We start from the raw sequence: 23,320 nt of genomic DNA, 5'->3' as shown, positions 1-23,320 counted from the left end.
TGTCAAATACTTTCATCAAACATTGAAGCATTTGGGTTTAAATATGCATCTTTTTCTTCACAACTGACTCCTTTTGAATCGGATTACTGTTACATGGCATATAAACAGTGTTTTCCAGCAGCTACAAATTAGACACGGACAATGGCACCCCTGCATCACTGCCAGAATATTCCTGGCCCCTCACAAGACATTGAAATGATTTGCATGAAATGTAATTATATGATGTATTGTAACACACTGTCGCTGTCACAGGCATCTGATTTATTTTAAACAGATATTGGCAGCACTCTCACACCCCGGCACTTCGAAGGGCCAAGAATCATCCGTCGCCGTCTTTCTGAATGAATCAGACGGACTGAGCTGTTGACTCATGCAGCTAGTGAAATCATTGCAATTCTGAGCACAGATAGAGAAGAATGGCTCCTTTGGCTGATTAAAAATCATTCTAAGCCATGTCAAAATTGTTAAGTGAGGCTGAGAAGCATGTGAAATTTGTTTGGATTGAAAGAGTATTAGGCACAGTGAAGTACCACTATTCAATACCTTTAATGTTGTGTTTGCAGGTATAATCTTTGATTTGCCAATTACAGGTCTGACATTTAAGAGCCACGTGTAAATCCCAAAAACAGGTGCTTACAAAAACAGCTTGTATTTTTGCTGAATATCCTTAAGATGATAGTTTAGCACAGGAAATGAGTATGTGTGTAAGAATGCTGACCTGAAAATAGGTGAACTGGGAATGGTAGAGATCTGGGTAGATGTGAAGGGTGGTGCCTACCACCAGCAATAGTTCAAACTTGTGCAGGGAGGAGCTGAAGTAGCCGGTAAAGCCCAGACACCATATCTTAAGAAGCGCTTCCAGGTCAAATAACACAGTAAAGGCAACCTAAAATGACAAACATTACAAAAACAGATTAGTATGCAATATTTTAAGTGTATTTATTGAATTAATTATAATTGATGGTAGCTTTGCATTATTGCAAAAGCTACAAAGCTCATCAAGTTCCTATTTCTCGTCCACTTTGTCCATGTTTTCCTAACCTTCTACACACACACTGCAGTACCTTAGCTCGGCGGTTAGCATGTTTGACAACCAACATAACAGAGTGGGTTAAATCCAGACTGAAGAGGGCAACGATGAGAAATGCTGTGACAGATGCCACCAGCAGCAAGAGTAGTTACTAAGAGTAACCGTATTAGTCTTCGTCCCGAACCGGGCATCACGGTTCGGTGCAAGCAGTCAGACAGCCAAGATGTTTGGTTAAAAAATGTTTATATTAGGGCTGTCAAAATTATCGCGTTAACGTTGTGGTAATTATTCTTTTTAATTAATCACGTTAAAATATTTGACGCAATTAACGCACATGCCCCGCTCAAACAGATTAAAATGTCAGCACAGTGTCATGTCCACTTGTTATTTGTGTTTTTTTTCTCCCTCTGCTGGCGCTTGGGTGCAACTGATTTTGGAATGGAATTTTATTGTCCTCATCATCGGTATCATTGACAATCATTGACAATTACAAGATGTGATATGATTTGCCCGAAGGAACCGAAGAGAGGACAAAGGCGGACGGGATGAAGCATATGCTTATCAGTTTCCCGTCCCCCATACAACTAATGACGCACATTTAGGCATGGAACATACATCAAAACTGTACCATAACACAATCAACAATCTGAGTTTAGTAACTTAGCGTCCAGTCAAGCAGCTCAATTAGTTTCAGGGCGTGCTTAGTCATGTCCCTGACATTTTTGCATCTGTTTGCTGTGGAACATTTTGTTGTGGTTATGTGTCTGGCAAAAGTGATTATAAGTTATCACAGCTGGTGTGAGTAGCAACAATTGGCGCACATAAAGGTCACTGTAACAGCTTCATCAGACATGAATGTATAAAATCAAACAACATGCTGTACATATTTTATCCCAAGATTAATGTCGCCACAACGAAAACATGCTTATTATTTGTTTTATACAGTATCTTTTCCATATACTAGACATTTGAATCAGGAGCTCGGTAGACACAGCAGATAATTATGTTCTTACAATTGGGGATTAGGAGCTCAATTGTAATACATTCCAGGAGATTGTCAATCATAATTGCAACACCCCCTCCCCCCTAGATGCCCGATTCATTCGTGTCATGTTATGTCCGTGCAAATTAAAGTCAGAGCCTTTGTTATCTTTAGTAGATAATCCTTAGTGTGTTTGAGATTCTTGTAGAGACTCCTGCCGTTGATAGGTTTCAGCTTACCGTCCGCATCCACGAGTTGTTATACTGGTCCGCTGTGTCGTATTTACAGTTATCCAGCTAGTATATTCAGTTGGTCAAGACTCGTGATAGCTTTTATCTTCCTATCTTGCATCTTGACAAGGATCCTGCAATCCGAGACCCAGGTGTTGGCTATTTTCCCAGCTTTCTTGAGTTGACGTGCTTTTCTTCCAATTTCGGCATTTCGAATCCAGAAATGATGAGGTCATTTGCGCGTCAGCACTGGTTGAGATCGTCAGCCAAAATTTCCAGCCTCTTGATGCGAACATCTCTCTCTCCTCGACCGCCTGCTTGAGTTTCTCGTTTTCAGCGGGAAGTAACTGGAGCTCTCTGACAATTTCTTGATTCTGGTTTTGAATCAAGCCAGTCAAGGAGACCTCCAACTTCTGTATGGAGGATTTAATTTCATCCAAGTCTCCAGGTTTCAAATTCTTTGGAGCCATACTGGGAGTCGAGCTTGCTGGCCCTGAGCGCTTATCGGTTAAGATAAGAGAGTGCTTCAGGAGTGCGTCTGTACGCGTTGAAGGCTGAGCAGCAATTTTATGGGTTTAAGCACCATTAGCATTGTGTAAGTAATTATTGACATTAACAATGGCGAGCTACTAGTTTATTTTTTTGATTGAAAATTTTACAAATTTTATTAAAACGAAAACATTAAGAGGGTTTTTAATATAAAATTTCTATAACTTGTACTAACATTTATCTTTTAAGAACTACAAGTCTTTCTATCCATGGATCGCTTTAACAGAATGTTAATGTTAATGCAATCTTGTTGATTTATTGTTATAATAAATACAGTACTTATGTACAGTATGTTGAATGTATATATCCGTCTTGTGTCTTATCTTTCCATTCCAACATCTTTCCATTCCTGGCATTTCAAAGCATTCATGATGCCATGCACCCTAACAAGGTTCCCAGGGCCTTTGGAAGCGAAATAGTCCCACAACATCACTGACCCACCCCCATACTTCACTGTGGGTATGAGGTGCTGTTCAGCATGCGCATCTTTCGTGGCACGCCAGACCCACTCAGAGTGTTTGTTGCCAAAAAGCTCAATCTTGGTCTCATCCGACCAAAGCACACGGTCCCAGGCGAACTCCAAATGTTTGCGTTTATGATTGTGAGTGAGGAAAGGTTTTCTCCATGCATGCCTCCCAAACAGCTTGTTGGCGTGTAGACAGCACCTCATACCCACTGTGAAGTATGGGGGTGGGTCAGTGATGCTGTGGGGGTGTTTCGCTTCCAAAGGCCCTGGGAACCTTGTTAGGGTGCATGGCATCATAAATGCTTTGAAATACCAGGACATTTTAAATCAAAATCTTTTGCCCTCTGCCCGAAAGTTGAAGATGGGTCGTCACTGGGTCTTTCACCAAGACAAAGACCCTAAACATATGGCCAAATCTACACAGAAATGGTTCACCAGACACAAAATCAAGCTCCCCCCATGGCCATCTCAGTCCCCAGACCTTGTTTTGTTGGCAAAAGGGGGTTGTACAAAGTATTAACACCAGGGGTGCTAATATTTGTGACACACATTATTTAATGTCAAATAATTAATTCTTTATGTGGGATTTTTCCCCACTGAATAAATGCACTTTTATTGAAGGTTGGATTTTTCTCTTTTTTTCCATTAAGGTCCCATATTATTTGAATTAAAAAAAAATTATTAGAAGCTAAAAAAAACACATCTTAACCAGGGGTGCCAATAATTATGGAGGGCACTGTATATATAACAAATAGAAGTCTTACCTCCGCCAGGTAAAACTCATCATAGTGCCTGCGATGGTTCTCGCCTTTGTAATAATTGCTCGCAGCGACGATCACGTCAACGGCGACCATACTCAAGATGAACATGTGGAACACGGATGAGCGCATCAGTTGCTGTGGAAACAAAGTAGTAATTGCTTGAACTGTCATTTCAATTTGTCTGCTATTGAAACTCAACTCATGGCTTACAGGCACAACCGGAAAAACAATTGTATTAATATATTGCATAATACGCAAAGGATCCGTACGTCATACATATGCTATGGAATGCATACGTTAATGGACAAACCAGCAAGCGCAATTCCTTAAAACTCAAAGCAATCAAGGACCTTTTTTCTGAACGCGACGTCAAGCCAAACAACCAAATCAGTGTGTATTCACACCGTCAGAAACAAGTGCAGAAAGGGGCAATCACTGTGTGTTATTTCTCGCGGGACGCGCTGTGAAATTGAACGCCTACAACAACATCGCAAGGAGGAAACAATCAGTGCACAAAGAAAAAGTGATAGAGGGAACAGACACGCACTTGCCTGTGTTGGTTTGGAAACAATTTAACAGATGTGATCACGACCTTGCATGGACTGCACGTGTGTGGCAAGAGAGGGAACAGCTTGGGAGTGGGCGAAACATCTAACCCGGAAAAAAATGAAGAAGAAAAAAAAAATGAGATGGGCAATGCTTCAAATGAGAGGAAGACAAGAGAAAGCGGAGATGTTTGACGAAAAATGACAGGGAATGAGGCTGTAATGCAGAAACACCGGCTACGACTACAGTACACTGGCATGTGTAACATAGACGCAATACAGCCGATGGCAGAGAAAACATACTTTCCTTAGAGCTGCAGCTGCAATGTAGTAATATGCCAATTATCAGTGGCGTGCACACATAGACGCCAGGTGGTGCTCAAGCACTGGCCCATGCCCTCTTAACCGAGCAAATGACCTTATCAAGGTTATTAAGTCGTGAAAATTATTATGTTAGTAATTAGGGTTGTTCCGATCATGTTTTTTTACTCCCGATCCGATCCCGATCATTTTAGTTTGAGTATCTGCCGATCCAGATATTTCCCGATCCGATTGCTTTTTTTTTTTTGCTCACGATTCAATTCCAATCATTCCCGATAATGTTTCCTGATCATATACATTTTGGCAATGCATTAAGAAAAAAAATGAATAAAACTCGGACGAATACATACATTCAACATACAGTACATAAGTACTGTATTTGTTTATTATGACAATAAATCCTCAAGATGGCATTTACATTATTAATATTCTTTCTGTGAGAGGGATCCACGGATAGAAAGACTTGTAATTCTTAAAGGATAAATGTGACTTTGTATATTGTGACTAAATATTGCCATCTAGAGTATTTGTTGGGCTTTCAGTAAATGATACTGTAGCTATTTAACTGTTCTGCCCAAACGGATGATGGGAAGTGCAACCATGACTGTGCGTAGTGGCACCAATTGATATATCTTCTCTGCGTTGGGAAATAATATAGGGTGTTAAGAAAAAGAACTACTACCTTTCTTCCCCGCATTGCTCCCCACGATATTTCTAATTGTTGAGAGAGGGATAGTAAGGCTTGAGCCAATTAAAAAAAAAGCTCCAAAGGCTGCCAAAATTCACTCTACAAACTACGTCCACATAATGGTACGGTAGATATCATTTTATATAGGACTAGATGCAAAATAACAGACTCGGTGGCGTTAGCAGCACATGTACAGAAAGCTAGATGCGGGCGTTAGTAAACGGCCGCGATCTTAAAGCAGTAGACGTCCCTGCAAGGCTGTTGTAGCGAACCTTCCAAGCGAACCTAATTAACAGTTTAACTAAAATACTCCTAAATCGGCAAAATATTGACTTGAATCTATCTTTAAAATAGTTTTAAAACTTTCAGATGTCGAAAGTAGACAGAAGGGAAATTATGGAATAACGGGAGCAATTTTAACAACTTTAACGGTTGATTCACAACATTAAATTAATTGAATGTAGTTTAAAGCTGCTGATACAGAATGGTGATTTGAGTATATTATTTATTGTTTTTAACTGTTAACTTGATACTGAAATAGTCGTTTATCTAAGCCTGCGAACATTGTGGCGGTCAGTAAATGTTAATTTTGTAGAGCAAGTGCAGGGAAGTATATATGGAAATCCTCCATTCTGGGGAAAAATAATCATGAGAATCATGAGAAACAAACAAAGAAACAACAATCAAAACACATCTCTAGTATTTAGTAGCACCACCTCTGGCTTTTATGACAGCTTTCAGTCTCCGAGACATGGACTTGATGAGTATTCTTCATCAATTTGGTGCCATCTCTCTTTGAATGCAGTTGACAGATCATCCATGCACGTCGGAGCCTTGCTGTGGACCATTTTTTTCAATTTCCACCACAGGTTATCAATAGGCTTAGGATCTGGGCTATTTGCAGGCCATGCCATTGACTGAGTGAGTCTTTCTCCAAGGAATGCTTTAACAGTTTTAGCTCTGTGGCATGATGCATTGTGATCTTGGAAAATGCAAACATATTTTCAATTGAAGGGATAAGAAAGCTGTCTAAAATTTTAATGTAAACTTGTGCATTTATTGAAAATTTAACCACAGCCATCTCACCAGTGCCTTTGCCTAACATGCAGCCCCATGTCATCAAGGACTGATGGAATTTTGATTTCTTCTTCAGGCAATCATCTTTGTAAATCTCACTGGAACGGCACCAAACAAAAGTTCCAGCAGCATCACGAATCTGCATTAGACAAGGTGTGCAGAGTCAAAACTCTGCATTGGACAAGGTGATGATGCTGGAATTTTTGTTTGGTGCTGTTCCAGTGAGACCTTAAATCGCCCAAAACTACCTAATTGCCTGGCATTTACTGCCACTGCCAGCCATAGACGTCCAATCCATTTGAACTGGGAGGGTGGCAGCGAATGAACATTCGTTCATTCGCTGCCACCCCTCCCACTTCAAACGGATTGAACGTCTACCAGTGATAATCTAATTCCAATTCACACTAGAAGGTTGTTTTTCTGGTAATTAGTTATTTGTCGAATATCCTAGAATGATTTCCTGACCACTGTATGTTATCGTATAGTGAGGTATCAAGAGGTTCCCACTCCTAGTTCATACTACAGGTCTTAATGCACGAATCCGATTTTTTGTCATATCTGCATCAAAACAAATGACTACACATGCTGGCTGTCATCAGTCATTCCAGGGCGATCATATTTTGATTTCCGAAAAGAGGACACAAATAACAGACATTAATTATCCCTGTTTAGTTTCATTTTCAAAGTTTATATGGACTGATAAAACGCATAGTGCGTGAAATGACGAGTGTGCGTCAGTTTGCCCTGGCTCGGCCATGTGTGCAATAATGAAATCGGCGCACAGAATGAAAATCGAAAATTTTAAGGGCTATCCTTTTCTTCATTTTATTTTTTTTATGACTGTGGTCAGGCCTACTTCGTTCAAGCTAGGCGCTAATGCCTACATCGCTGCCGTCCTCCATGCGTCTTGCTCTTTGCTGACGTAATTGCTGCATGAATTCCGATTTGGGAGTCTTGACAGTTCAGACCGCCAGTCACGTTCTGAAAAAATGTGGCCCAGATCGGATTTGAACCACATACGAAAGTGACCCAGATCGGATTTGAAATGGTCCACTTCTATGCGACTTGTCACGTTCAGACCATCAAGTTAATTGATGTAGTATATAGTTGATTATCCACTCCGATATCAGTCACACAGACGTCAACACAAAATCAGAACTGAGCTAAGATAATGAGCTAAAGATACTGAATTTCAATTCAGCTTGAATCAAATCAGCTTGTTGTGAACATCACGATGTATCTAAAACCTCTGTTAGGTTAGTGAACCTTGAGTTCTCAATATCCGCTATGCTTTGCCTCCTCCTCCTCCATTTCCTGCCTGGCTCTTCAGACCTGCGCATATATACGGTACGCTGTATCTGATAATAAGCTGCATCGAATAAACGGTCTCATTCACATTCATGAACACTCCAACTGTGTCACTCCTCGTTCATTTCCGGAAAGATTTGTGTCCAGGAAAGAATGGGGGGGAAATAGATTTCATCCAGCTATGCGCTTTTGTCATTCTTGATAAAACAGATTCATTTGTTTTTCATCAATTTAATTTGTATTTTCTAAGTTCCCTGAAATGTAACTACCAGGGGCGGACCGGTAATCTGAAGCTCCTGGGGGATCACAGAATGGCCGGTGCTCTGGACGGCCGGCGGCCGCCACACATACTTCACTGTTTTAACCCCCCTATCCTCTATGATTATCTACAGTTCACATCCAATCCGACAGGTGGCAGCAATGCGCCTGGCTGTTAACCACAAATCTGATAGGAGAAGAACGAAGAAAACACAGAGTAGACTACTTTGGTAAAGCCTTACTTCTTACGGAGGCAAAAGAGCGACGAGCGTGGATAAACAATATGGATTGTTTGGATTGGAAAAAAACACAACACGCACTCCAATTTCAATCTAGAACTTTGCAGAGACGCGGACTTCAATAGCTCTTCAATGACACCAAGTTCAGCTGCATTACATTTAATTTAACACTCCAGGGTTCCGAGCGCGGAAGATTCAGATTCATAATGCTTAGATATTCCTGATTTCCACTTAAATAAAACATTCACCCACACGGTCCATCAAGACTGGAGGTTGTCATATTAAAGACGTCAGGTTGCGACTAGGCATGTGCCGGTATGAGATTTTCACGGTACGATAACCGTGAGCAAAAATACCGCGGTTTCACGGTATTGCAATTATAGCTCCAAAATTTTGAGATGTATGGGTTTCAAAAAAAATTTTTTAATCCATTGAACAGGATTTTTTCAAAACATATTTGCAAATTGGAACATGAATATAATGTGAAAATAAATAAATTAACAAAAAATAACAAATATTATATAAAATTAAAATAAATAGAACCTAGACTATACCCACAGCCACAGCTCAAGTTGCTCAATATTAGAGTAAGAACAAAATAATTGCTATAAAAAGTAAAAACACTTCTAAATAAAATTAAAAATATATACTGTATGACTTTTTTTTGAGGGGGGAAGCTCAAGTGAAGTTTCGCCATTTTCAGCCACTGTGTCAACTCTAGTCTACATGATGCCATGCCTTTGTGTTAAAAAGAACAAAGAATTCATAAGTTAATAAGTTAGTTAAAAATGTATGAGTTAATTTTATAAATTAGTTAAAATGTAAATATTGTTGAGGAAAGGTTTCATCTAAAAAAAAAAAAAAAAAAGTGAGGAGAGAGGAGTGAGACCTCCTCTCTCAATTAGCGATCTTTGACGCGATTCTTTTTCTTTCCCCCCTTCATTCAAGCTTTTCTCTCACTCAGCGGCTGTGAGACATAAAAGAAGCTGCTCTCCCAGTTTAGCCTAGGCTAACATTCGTCTTTGTAAGTTTTAGTTTGTGTATTGAATTTGAAAGGAAAATGTGTGTTTTGTTTTTGGCGAACTTTTTAATGGTGCTACTGCTATCCTGTTGAACCTAATCACACGTGGAAAAATACAATTGTACAACGTTTTAAATGTATTTATTTATATATTTCACCACGATTTGAGAGCTCAATAAATTGAAGAAAAGTACGCCTTGTGTTTGGAGGATTTGTTTTTGGGTTTGCTGGCTGTTTAGTGACACTCACGGCAACAAACGGGAAGGGGTGAGCGGTGCCGCACCAAGCCACTTCGGCTGCATTTTGGCACATGAAAAATAGCGAATACCGTACTAAGGTATGACGGAAAATTTTAGTGGTTTTGAAACCGCGACGTTTTCACACCACGGTAAACCGTGAAACCGGTAACCGGCACATGTCAGGTTGCGACACAGTGGCAATAGAATTAAAAAAGTCGATAGAAAACCAGGTAAGGAGGCCAACTTTGTGCGTCTCAGCCAGCTAAACGGTAAACAGTGGTGGGATCTGGAGGTTGCATGGGAAAATAGTGACGGACAGGAACTTGTCATGTGACAACAGTTTTGGACTAAACCACAACAAAAGCACATGTACACTGCTAGCCAAAAGTATTGGCACCCCTGCTGTCAGATAAGGCTCAATTTCTCCCAGAAAATGATTGCAATTACAAATGCTTTGGTAGTAATATCTTCTTTTTTTTTTTTTTTGCTTGCAATGAAAAAACACAAAAGAGAATGAAAAAAAAAAAGTAAATCATTATCATTTTACACAAAACTCCAAAAATAAGCAGGACAAAAGTATGGGCACCCTTTGAAAAATCATGTGATGCTTCTCTAATTTGTGTAATTAAGAGCACCTGTTACTTACCTGTGGCATATAACAGGTGGTGGCATTAACTAAATCACACTTGCAGCCAGTTATAATGGATTAAGTTGATTCAACCTCTGTCCTGTGTCCTTGTGTGTACCACATTGAGCATGGAGAATAGAAAGAAGACCAAAGAACTGTCTTAGGACTTGAGAAGCAAAATTGTGAGGAAGCATGAGCAATCTCAAGGCTTCAAGTCCATCTCCAAAGACCTGAATATTTCTGTGTAAACAGTGCGCAGTGTCACCAATAAGTGTAAAGCCCAGGGCACTGTGGCAAACCTCCCTAGATGTGGACAGAAAAGAAAAATTTCAACGAAAGATTGTGCGGATGGTGGATAAAGAACCTCGACTAACATTCAAACAAGTTCAAGCTGTCCTGCAATCAGAGGGTACAACAGTGTCAACCCATACTATCCGTCGGCGTCTGAATGAAAAGGGACTCTATTACCCCTTTCCCACTGGCCAAAAAACCCATGTCAACCCACTAACAATCGGCTTTTGGTGGCAGTGGGAAAGGTGCAGCGACCCGCCTCTACCCGTGTCAATCAACCCGCCAAGCGACCCGCGTTAAAATTACCTCGGTTCTGATCGTCATGCAGTGTTAAAGCAAAACCCCGGGTCAACAGTCAACACCCTAATCTACGTGGTGACGTAGGCTCTTACGTGATGCGTCATAACAATTTCGACCATTTTGAGGGCAATAAAAAGCATGAAAACAGAGAACACAAACTGATAGGAGGCTTCCATGTTGCTCTGCATTGTTTACTTCCTTCAACTGAATGAATTCGGTCGCACTTGTGTTGACGCGCATCTTAGCGTGGTGACATCATGTAACCTTACGCACGGCTGAGGAGGGGTGGGGGGTTAGACGGGTGGAAAAATTTAAAAAAGAGACGGCTTTTTTTTTTTTGTCAATGGGAAAGGTGCCAAATGCCAATTGTTAGTGGGTTGCATCGGCTTGGAAAAAATGCGCGTTGACCCACTAGTTTCAGTGGGAAAGGGGCTTATGGTAGGATACCCAGGAAGACCCTACTTCTGACCAAGAGACATAAAAAGCCAGGTTGGAGTTTGCCAAAACTTACCTGAGAAAGCCAAAAACGTTTTGGAAGAATGTTGTCTGGTCAGATGAGACAAAAGTAGAGCTTTATGGGAAAGGGCAACAGCGGGAAAAAACGAGGCCTTCAAAGAAAAGAACACGGTCCCCACAGTCAAACATGGCGGAGGTTCCCTGATGTTTCGGGGTTGCTTTGCTGCCTCTGGCACTGGACTGCTTGACCGTGTGCATGGCATTATGAAGTCTGAAGACTACCAACAAATTTTGCAGCATAATGTATGGCCCAGTGTGATAAAGCTGGGTCTACGTCAGAAGTCATGGGTCTTCCAGCAGGACAATCACCCAAAAAGCACTAGAAAATGGTTTGACAGAAAGCACTGGAGACTTCAAGCAATTAGTCCAGACCTTAATCCCATAGAACAACTGTGGAGAAATCTCAAAACGGCAGTTTGGAGAAGGCACCTTTCACATTTCAGAGACCTGGAGCAGTTGGCTAAAGAAGAACGGTCTAAAATTCCAGCAGAGCATCTAAGAAACTCATTGATGGATACCGAAAGCGGTTGTTCGCCATTATTTTAGCTAAAAGTTGTGCTACCAAGTATTAGTCTGAGGGTGCAAATACTTTTGTTCGGAACATTTTTGGAGTTTTGTGTAAAATGATAATGATTTCCTTTTTTTCCCTTCCCTTTTGTGTTTTTTCATTGCAAGCAAAATGAAGACATAACTACCAAAGCATTTGTAATTGCAATCATTTTCTAGGAGAAATTGAGCATGATCTGACAGGATTGCAGGGTGCCAATACTTTTGGCTAGCACTGTACATGTCTTTCTATCCGTAGTACCCTTTAGGTGTCAATTTTTGAATCGCTGAATGTCTACGAACAGATTAGTGGTCTGCATTAGTACATTGAGGTGGTTTAATAGAGAGTCTGGTGGGTTTGGATGTCAGTGTGGGTAGTGCCCATCTGCCAGCATGCAAAACATTCTTATCTGATGGCCAATTAATCTGGAGGCAGACAGAACAGAACACAAGCTTACACATTACTTGTCCTTCACATGCAGGCAGATGGCACTGCAGTCTGGACCTCCGAGCTTACCTATCTTTATGTTTTAGTGCTGCAACGATTAATCGATTAACTCGAGTATTTTGATAAGAAAAAAGATTCGAATTACATTTTGCTGCTTTGAGTATTTAATTAAAGTGGCGTTGTAAGGGTTTGTTTTGAAAGTGTTTGCATTTAGTTTTATTGATTTGAGTGGATACACTGCCCTCTTATGGCAACAGTGAATATGATATAACTAATTTCACATGGCTGAATCCAGCTGCTCCCTGTTAAGACCAACATAAACTAAGTTTTTGTTTGAGCTAATGTTTTTTTAATCCATTTGTAACTTAAAGGTATATTTAGCCACTTTTTGTGGGAATAATGGTTCGAACTTGTAGCAGACCTACTACGAATAAGGCTGAGACTTGACTGATAATTTAGTGTCTTTACAGTCTTTTATTATCAAACCTTGCAAAACGTTCCCTATAACCATAAGAAAATAAAACCGATCGCCTTAGAATATAAAATGATCACTAGGGTCACTGTAAGCACTTTGCCTAATCCAGAGGGGCCACTAGACAATATAAAAACACACTTTCGCCGTCACTCCTTTTCGCCTGTCTTCAAGCTACAAACATTGGAAAACACTGGAAACAGAAAATATACCAAAATAAAAGCGTAAGTGGAAGTCATGGCAAATTACAAAATAAAACTGATTTGGTAGACAGGAAAAAAATGAGGCTTCGGTTATTTACAGAGCCAGCCATGTGTTAATAGCATTGTAAAATAAATAAATAAATTGTTAGCATTTTATAGCATTTAAGCTAGCGGACTTTTGCTATGTAAGTTAGCCAGTTGTTCAATTGTTGAACTTATATCTTCATTTATTTATTTTTTTTCATACCGTTTGAGGCTGAGCTCAGCTCTTAATTTTTTGTGTTCCTTTTTCAATTACTCAATTGGTAAATGGGGTTATACTTGTATAGCGCTTTTCCACCTTGAAAGGCGCTCAAAGCGCTTTACACTACATCGCCATCCACCTACTGGTGACTAGCGGTGCAACGGTTTGCAGTTCAAAGCCGAACTGTACGGTTCGCCCTGTACGGTTCAATAAGCCTTTATGAACCGCACCTTTTCGGTTTTGCAATTAATGTATTCCGAACGCTTGTGGAATGAATTGATCGAGCTGTGTGTGACGTGAAGTACCGCTGTGGAGAAATTCCCGCCCCGCAAGTAAATGTCGGATCGCTGTCAAGCACCTGTGTAATAGAAGCCGAGTAACGCCCTCTCTCGTTTACGAGCGAAGTGAAAGTGAAACAAGAAAACAAATAGCTATGGCGAGCGGAGGAGTGGAGAGACCGAATTTTGAGGAAGCACCGACTTCTTTCAAATCTGCGGTGTGGCAAAATTTAGGTTTCCCCGTGGACTACAATGCGGAGGGAGAGAAAATATTGAAGAAAAAAAAATTTGCAAGCATTGCCCAGCGCTTGCTAATGGCAACACTTTTATAACATGACTCCGGCACCTCACCCGGCATCACCCACAGATATCACTTTCTCAGGGCAGGACAACCCCGAAGATGACACCAGTGAAAACACACGGCGGGTTTCGTTAATTTATTTGCAACGCTTGACCCGCGTTACATTGTTCCCTCGCGGACATATTTCTCCAACAACGTAATCTCCGACATTTATGAAATGGCACGCAAAGCCATCGAAGATGATTTCGCTAAAGCACATAGTTTCGCCCTGACCACTGATAGTTGGACGCCCCGTGCTACAGAGTGCTACTATAACACTATAACAAGGTGTACGGTCTTGGCGTAATTTGTACAAGTGAGCACTGATTTTTAAATGTGTACCCCGTACGTTACGTTCAAAATCTGCACGTTTTTCGTGGATTACGGTTTTTTTTCCCATCCGTTCCGATTTGGTCACCGTTTCTGCAACGAGAAAATGTTCGTTAATCCGTTGGTTGAATGACGCAACAAAAGTCAAGAGACACGGAGAGGGAAGAGTGTTTGTTGAGATGCTGTAGCAAACGCGATGCTAGGCTAGGTGGCTCCAATATTTCCTGACTGTAGCCGACAGCATACAATCTACGCCTAGATATCTCATGTATAGAGAACTACATGCGAAATGACAGACTCGGTAGCGTTAGTAAACAGCCGCCATATTAGAGCAGTAAACTTCTCAGACAGGCTCTGTTGCAGTAAACCTTCCGAGCCAACTAAGCAACTTTTTATCCAAAATACTCCTAAATCGGCAAAATCTTGACTTGAGTCTTATCTTTAAAAGATGAAACAGTTTTAAAATTTTCACATGTCGAAAGTAGACAAAAGGGAACTAATGCAAAAACGGGAGCAATTTTATCGACTTTAACAGTTGATTCACAAGATTAAATGACCTTCAAACATAGCAACGGTTACTCTGTTTTTGTTTTTTTTTTTGCTTGTTTTGTTTTTTAAATGAAAACAAAACAAAAAAAAAACATGAAAGGTATCACCAGTCACTTTGCCAAGTAACTTTTTTACTACTGTGTATTTCAGTAGTCAGTCACTCCACTAGCCAAAGAGCGAAGAGGCATTTTAACAGTCGAAAATGTTTACATTTCATTTTTTTTAATAAGCAAAATAAAGGCAGTTTATAAAAAAAATAAAAAAAAAAAAAAAAAAAAAGCAAAACCGAAACCGAACCGAAACCATGATCCCAAAACTGAGGTTCAAACCGAACCGTGGGCTAACTGAACCGTTGCACCCCTACTGGTGACGCAGCACCAGGAGCAATGTGGGGTTCAGTATCTTGCTCAAGGATACTTAGGAGAGTTCATCAGGGCAGAGAATCAAACCCACAACTTCTGGGTTGGGGGACAACTACCACTGAGCCACGCCATCCCCATATTAATTATCTAATCATTCGAACTAGGGCCGCAGCTATCGAATATTTTAGTAATCGAGTAATCGACTGAAAATTCTATCGATTAATCGAGTAATCGGATAAAACAAATATATTTTTCGGTGAAGAGCAATTATAAATATACATGAGAAAACAAGACATTTCATCTAATCTTGAACCATTTTCAATCAATCAATGTCTTTTTTTTCGATGTATATTGTTGAAAACAGCCAACAATTGCATCTCAGATGTAACTAGAATTAAAAAAAAAGACAAATTCACTGCTTTCACTCAAAAAACCTTTAGATCTTATTTAAAAAAATATATATATATATACCTAAAAATGCCATTACGCTTGATAACACACATCACTTAAAAGTTAGGATTTTTTCCCACGTGTTTCAATTGAATTTCTATTTGTGTCAAGCCATTTTTAAGTTTTACGCTACTCTAAACTGTAACTACTGATAGGATTTTGAGTTTTTGCAGTGTTCAAAATAAATGTATGATACAGGCTGTATTGGAGCACATTAGGGACCAGTGCTACTTGGTGTTTTATCCAGCAATGACTACTGAGCTAAAATTGATAGTTAGCATTATTGAGTTTTTATTTTACACCCTTATCACGCCACAAAGCTATGTTATGTTAAAGCCTGTATGTAAGACACGTTAGCCACGCATCGAAAGTGGTCATAATTAATAGAAACCTAGCCCTCCGCAGGGCTAACGTTACATGAGCTAGTGACTCAGACAGTAACGTTAATCTTATTTATTAGCGCTTAGCGCTCTTTATTAGCGCTCTCCTGCTTTAAGATGGCGGCTATTTATTAACGCTGCCCAGACGCGGCCGAGTCTGTCATTTCACATCTAGTTCAACATACATGTGATCTCTATGAGACTCATCAGATGCTACCTGCTACCAACTTAACATCATGCGGGCTAGTTTTTAGCAACGTCGGCGTAGTTTGGAGCGGCTGTCGGCTGCGGAAATGTTTTTTATATTTTTTTATTGCTTCTTCCTCTACGCACGTGACGTCAACGCGTTGTCCCGCATTAAAAGTAGTCCGAGCGAAACGTGATGCTTAGAGCTGTCAAAATAAACGATTACTCGAGGTGAATAAAATTACTCGGAACAGTTTTTAAACTCGAGTTACTCGAGTTGCTCGAGTATTCGTTTCAGCTCTAATTCGAACTAACTAGTTCACTGATTAATCGACTACTAAAAAATGTACCTCTAATTTGTCATGATGAGTACACAGAGCCCTGCAGAGACTGCACGTACATCCCCATAGGAGTAGCAGCAGCGCTGTTTCATGGAGCCTCCGCCTAGTTTATGCTCGGCAAAATCACTTTTCTAACCCACTTAACAACTGCTACATCACATTTTTCATGGAGTGAACTGTGTTCAATGTTTCGTGTTCAACAGAAACCCCAGAATATCTGCTATGTCTGTTTGAGGAGTGTTTTCGCGCTATTGTTCTGAAGCGCAATGCTGCAGGGATATCTACAAGAAGATCCTGAGAAACCTGACAATTTGAATATAGCGTTTGACTGTTTGTAGTATTTCACACTAAATTCTCTTGAGAAAATACTGCTCCGGGTGATACATTTAATGGAGCAGAAAGCTCAGAGGGAAGTCAGCCGTGTTTATCCCTCTGGTTATCCCTATCTAAATCCTCCTCTCCATGTGATGATGGTGCTCTGGAGGGGAAATACTGCATATTTCACATGCTATATCTCCTCTCCACATTCCTCTATTTTTAAATTCTTTCTTCACCATCTTTCTGGTATCTCTCTCAGCGTGAGGCCAGTCTTTCGCCCCGCGCGGCTATCAACAGAGGTCCAGCTGCAAGCTGTGTTCGGCTTATCTCAAAAGCACTGCTGTTCGGATCACACTGACCACATGGCTAACAGCGGCGTCCTGCCTTGTTTACTGGAGACGTCATTTATAAGTCATTCATCACTAGCGACATCATTAGTGCAAGTCTACACTTTATTAAAACTTCACTCACTTGTCAGCTTGGTTGACTAATAGTTTCTCGGATTTTCAAACAGCATGAATAAAAGTTTAGCAGCTTTAAAAAAAAAAAAAAAAAAAAACATGACATGACATGAAACAAAAATAATCAATAATAATCTAGGGCTGTCAAACGATTCAAATTTTTAATCGAGTTAATTACATCTTAAAAATTAATCGTAATTAATCGCAATTCAAACCATCTATAAAATATGCCATATTTTTCTGTAAATTATTGTTGGAATGGAAAGATAAGACACAAGATGGACATATACATTCAACATACGGTACATAAGTACTGTATTTGTTTATTATAACATTAAACCAACAAGATGGCATTAACATTATTAACATTCTGTTAAAGTGATCAATGGATAGAAAGACTTGTAGTTCTTAAAAGATAAATGTTAGTACAAGTTAGAATTTTTTTGATATTAAAACTAGGGCTGTCAAAATTATCGCGTTAACAGGCGGTAATTTTATTTTTTAAATTTTTTTTTTAATCGATCACGTTAAAACATTTGACGCAATTAACGCACATGCCCCGCTCAAACAGATTAAAATGACAGCACAGTGCGATGTCCAAGTGTCCATGTGCAATGTTTTGGGAGTTTTGTCGCCCTCTGCTGGCGCTTGGGTGCGACTGATTTTACTGGCTTAAGCACCCATGAGCATTGTGTAATTATTGACATCAACAATGGCGGGCTACTAGTTTATTTTTTGATTGAAAATTTTACTAATTTTATTAAAACGAAAACATTAAGAGGGGTTTTAGCATAAAATTTCTATAACTTGTACTAACATTTATCTTTTAAGAACTACGAGTCTTTCTATCCATGGATCGCTTTAACGGAATGTTAATAATGTTAATGCCGTCTTGTTGATTTATTGTTATAATAAACAAATACAGTACTTATGTACCGTATGTTGAATGTATATATCCATCTTTTGTCTTATCTTTCCATTCCAACAATAATTTACAGAAAAATATGGCATATTTTACAGATGGTTTGAATTGCGATTAATTACGATTAATTAATTTTTAAGCTGTGATTAACTCGATTAAATATTTTAATTGTTTGACAGCCCTAATTAAAACCCCTCTTAATGTTTTCGTTTTAATAAAATTTGTAAAATGTTGAACCAAAAAAAACTAGTAGCCCACCATTGTTGATGTCAATAATTACACAATGCTCATGGGTGGTGATCCCCATAAAATCAGTCGCATCCAAGCGCCAGCAGAGGGCGACAAAACTCCAAAAAACACAAGTAACAAGTGGACATTGCACTGTGCTGTCATTTTAATCTGTTTGAGCGGGGCATGTGCGTTGATTACGTCAAATATTTTAACGTGATTAATAAAATAATAATTACCGCCCGTTAATGCGATAATTTTGACAGCCCTATAATAATCATATAATCTGATATTTGAAAATGCTTTTATCGGCTACCCGATAATATCGGACAATTTTAAAATGTGTTACTTCGGATATCTGGTTTAAAAACAAAAAAATCCATTGAACATGACTTTTATTTTTTAAAACAGATTAGCAAATTGGAACATAAGTATATTGTTAAGTTAAAATAAAAAATAAAAAATCTTAAATAAAATAAAAATAAATGCAGTTTGCTGCAACGGTTAATCGATAAACTCGAGTAATTCAATTCGAAAGAAAGCTTCGAATAAAATTTTGCTGCTTCGAGTATTCGTTCAATTAAAGTGAGGTTGTATTGGTTTGTTTTGAAAGCGTTTGCGTTTAGTTTTATTGGCTTGGGTGGATACACTGCCCTCTGGCGGTAATAGTGAGTATGACATAACTCATTTCACATGGCTGAATCCAGCTGCTCCCTGTTAAGACCAACATAAGCCAAGTTTTTGTTTGCGCTAATGTTTTTTTTAATGCAGTCGTAATTTATTTAATAGGTATTTTTAGCTGTTTTTGTGGGTATGTGTTGAAACTATTCGTTAAGAGCATTCTAAAAAAAATAATAATAATAAAAAAAAAAAAGCACTTTTTAGCATTTAAGCTAGCGGACATTTGCTATGTAAATTAGGCAATTTTTCTTTTGTTGTACTTACATCATCATTTTTTGGGGGGGGGGGGACATCGTTTGAGGCTCAGCTCAGGTATTCGAACTCACTAGTTCATCGATTAATCGACTACTACAATAATCGATAGCTGCAGCCCTAAAATGCAGTCCTTTAGAAAAGCCTATACCCACAGCCACAGCTCAACATTATGACCATAACACCACAAATAGTTGAATTATTTTCCACAAAAAGCATGTGTGTATGACTCGTATCATGTTTACATTATACACACACCATTTCTCAATACAGACAGTTGCCAAAGAGAAAAAAAACACCCTTTTTTACCACCGCTAGACACACTAAACATACTGGAGTTAAATCTCGTAGCTGGTGGGAAACATTCATGACAGTGTTGACTAACCTTTAATTTTGTATAAATGCAAAATCCAATTGGAGGTACTGCCTCCTCGGCAAACACCCTCCCGCAAACATGTTTTACATGTTGGTTTGCCCTCCTCCTCTAAGCCGCGGCCGTCTAACTTTTCTGTAGCTGAAGTATTCCCTTACAGTGAAGAAAATAAGTGTTTGAACACCCTGCTATTTTGCAAGTTTTCCCACTTAGAAATCATGGACGGGTCTGAAATTTTCATCGTAGGTGCATGTCAACTGTGAGAGAGATAATCTAAAAAGAAAAATCCAGAAATCACAATGTATGATTTTTTTTTTTTTTTTTTACAATTTATTTGTGTCATACTGAGAAATCGAATGCTAATATTTGGTACAGTAGCCTTTGTTTCTAAGTACAGAGGTCAAACCTTTCAAGTAGTTTTTCACCAGGTTTGCACACATTGCAAGAGGTATGTATCTTGGTCCACCCATCAGTCAGTTTTATGGACTGTCGCTGAAAAATACAGAGTTTGAGCTCCCTCCAAAGGTTTTCTATTGGGTTTAGGTCTGGAGACCGGCTAGGCCATGCTAGAAACTTGTTATACTTCTTACGGAGGCACTCCTTGGTTTTCCTGGCTGTGTGCTTCGGATCAATGTCATGTTGGAAGGCCCATGCAGGACCCATCTTCAATGTTCTGACTGAAGGAAGGAGGTTGTTCCCCAAAATCTCACAATACGCGGCCCTGATCATCCTCTCTTTAATACAGTGCACTCGTCCTGTTCCATGTGCACAAAAACACCCCCAAAGCATGATGCCAACACACCCATCTTCAGCTTTCGGGCAGAGGGCAACAGATTTTGATTTAAAATCTCCTGATATTTCAAAGCATTCATGATGCCATGCACCCTAACAAGGTTCCCAGGGCCTTTGGAAGCGAAACAGCCCCACAGCATCACTGACCCACCCCCATACTTCACAGTGGGTATGAGGTGCTTTTCAGCATGCGCATCTTTCGTGGCACGCCAGACCCACTTAGAGTGTTTGTTGCCAAAAAGCTCAATCTTGGTCTCATCTGACCAAAGCACACGGTCCCAGGCTTCAACTGGGACCGCGTGCTTTGTACTCTGCCCGAAAAAAGAAGGTGGGTCATCACTGGGTCGTTCAGCAAGACAATGACCCTAAACATATGGCCAAATCTACACAAAAATGGTTCACTAGACACAAAATCAAGCTCCTCCCATGGCCATCTCAGTCCCCAGACCTTGTTTTGTTGGCAAAAGGGGCTTGTACAAAGTATTAACACCAGTAATTGTGACACACATTATTTGATGTCAAATAATTATTTCTTTATGTGGGATTTTTTTCCCCACTGAATAAATGCACTTGTATTGAAGGTTGGATTTTTCCCATATTATTTGAATTTTAAAAAATTATTAGAAGCTAAAAAACACATCTTCACCAGGGGTGCCAAAAATTATGGAGGGCACTGTATATTAATTATTCTAATGTTACTTAAACATTAGTTATTGTGTAAAAATGCATTAATTAAATGTTAATTAAGGGACCCTTAGTGTAAAGTGTTACCAAAATAGCTAATACCATCGGGACGGTATGACGGCAAATTTTTGCGGTTTTGAAACTGACGTTTTCATACCACGGTATACCTTGACACCAGAAATCGGCACATGTCTAATGCTAACCAAACAACATTTCCTTGCTACGGAAGCCTGTTACGTGCAAAAGGTATTTGAGTCTGGTCTTGTTCAGACCACGGTGCGATCGCTTTCACACCGATAGCGGACCGCACCAAGGTCCGCTTAGAAGCGAACCGAGATCACCTCTCCGGTGAGGTCTCTGACCGGCTGTTTGGTCCGCACCAGAGTTCGCCGATTTGTATTCACACCAGCCCGAACGGTACGCACCACAATTTTTTTTATTTAGTCCTGACCAACAAGGGCAGGTCTGAATATGCTTAAAAAAAAATTCTACTCCGTGCATGCTCCACCAATGCCATGAGATTCCCTTCAAAAGCTATTTTCCTGCCTGTAATAAAGAGGGTTCAGGTCGACTACTCTAACCGAACACATGCCTGTGTACATCCACACGCGTCCCCGCAGCAGCAGCAGTTTTGCCGAGTGTCTACTTGGCAAAACACTTTTCTAACCCACTTAAGAGTTGTTACTAACTGTGTATACGTTTCTGGGGCTGATTTGTCGGGCTTGATGCCCGTACAAGATGTGCGACATGCACGAGCTGCAGTTACGCTTCAGGCCAGAGGTGGCATTTGCGTCTAAAAAAGTGCCTAACTCTGTATAATCTCTTTAAGAGTCATTCCATCAGAAAATAAGACCTACAATTATATTCCCAAGAGTGAAATTAAGGGAAACGTAAACATTATTCCACTCAACGCAGCTAATAAAACAGGTTAAGAAATTTACCTGGAGGCAGGCAGGTGCTCGCCCATGTGGTTTGTTGACATCCACGGCTACGAGTTGCCATCCCCCTGCAGTATCTTCGTGGAACATCTTTGGCACAACCACACCCCCCAAACAAAAACGTAATAAACCAAAGAAAAATAAATGCACACCATTAAAAACAAATAACACCATTCAAACAACACAAACATTCAAAAGTCACATACCTGTGTCGTCGCTGTGGATGTCGTGCTACTCCTGGATCCCCACATCTGCTGAAATTGAACTCTAATTTCAGCAAAGGTCTCGATAATGACAGCGATGAACACGTTCTGTGAAAAGACAAATATAAACCGTTCGTTTGCAACTCGCTACAATCGATGGCAAATGTTGGTTCAATTCAAGAGACACTTTGCAGGAAAACAATCTCACCTTCACAAGCCACGCCAGGAAGAAAATTAGAGTGATAAAGTAAAAATAGGAGCGCCAGCGAGGGAAACTGTCGATTGCTCGGTACATGAGAAACACCCAACCCTCCTGAGAGGCAGCCTCGTACACAGTAAAGATGCTTGTCCCTAAAATATAAAAACCAAGGCCAATATTAGACCAATATTGTCGAAACAGACAATGAAGTGTTTTTAAAAAAAATTCAGGTAACTATATTACCCAGCTCGTTGAAGCCACTATAGCCGAGTTCCTGCCTGCTAAGGCCCAGTTCTTCAAGGTCCATACATTTAAAGCCAAGAGGACACTGGTAGCCTTCACCATCGGGTGAGCAGTGGGTGTCAGGGATGGCCAAGCTATTCCATGTCACATTGCTAAACAAATGAAAAACAAAATACCTAGAGTTGTCCCATCATGACTTTTTAACCGATAACCGAAATCAAACCAATACAGATATATGCGTATATACTATATACAGTGGGGCAAGTAAGTATTTTGTCAACCACTAATTGTGCGTAAAAGTTCTCCCAGTTGAAAATATTAGAGAGGCCTGTAATTGTCAACATGGTTAAACATCAACCATCAGAGACAGAATGTGGAAAAAAAAACAGAAAATCACATTGTTTGATTTTTAAATAATTTATTTCCAAATCGTGGTGGAAAATAAGTA

At 39.8% G+C, this 23,320-nt stretch overlaps 1 protein-coding gene across 5 annotated transcripts in view; it reads right to left on the bottom strand.

Annotated features, from left to right (window-relative positions):
• nalcn (sodium leak channel, non-selective) overlaps nucleotides 1-23,320 on the bottom strand; it is a 128,654-nt gene that overhangs the window by 76,001 nt on the left and 29,333 nt on the right. For all 5 annotated transcript variants that reach the window (XM_057852363.1, XM_057852359.1, XM_057852360.1 and 2 more), the window contains 6 exons: nucleotides 22,873-23,024; nucleotides 22,639-22,781; nucleotides 22,434-22,538; nucleotides 22,231-22,317; nucleotides 4,022-4,153; nucleotides 719-886 (listed from right to left, as the gene is read on the bottom strand). In XM_057852363.1, coding sequence (XP_057708346.1) covers nucleotides 719-886; nucleotides 4,022-4,153; nucleotides 22,231-22,317; nucleotides 22,434-22,538; nucleotides 22,639-22,781; nucleotides 22,873-23,024 — 787 coding nt within the window. The remainder of the gene's footprint in view (nucleotides 1-718; nucleotides 887-4,021; nucleotides 4,154-22,230; nucleotides 22,318-22,433; nucleotides 22,539-22,638; nucleotides 22,782-22,872; nucleotides 23,025-23,320) is intronic.

Source organism: Corythoichthys intestinalis, chromosome 12 (assembly GCF_030265065.1).
Source record: "Corythoichthys intestinalis isolate RoL2023-P3 chromosome 12, ASM3026506v1, whole genome shotgun sequence".
NCBI classification, from domain to species: Eukaryota; Metazoa; Chordata; class Actinopteri; order Syngnathiformes; family Syngnathidae; genus Corythoichthys; species Corythoichthys intestinalis.
The sequence above is the reverse complement of the archived record's forward strand: the minus strand, read 5'-3'. Positions and strand labels throughout refer to the sequence as shown.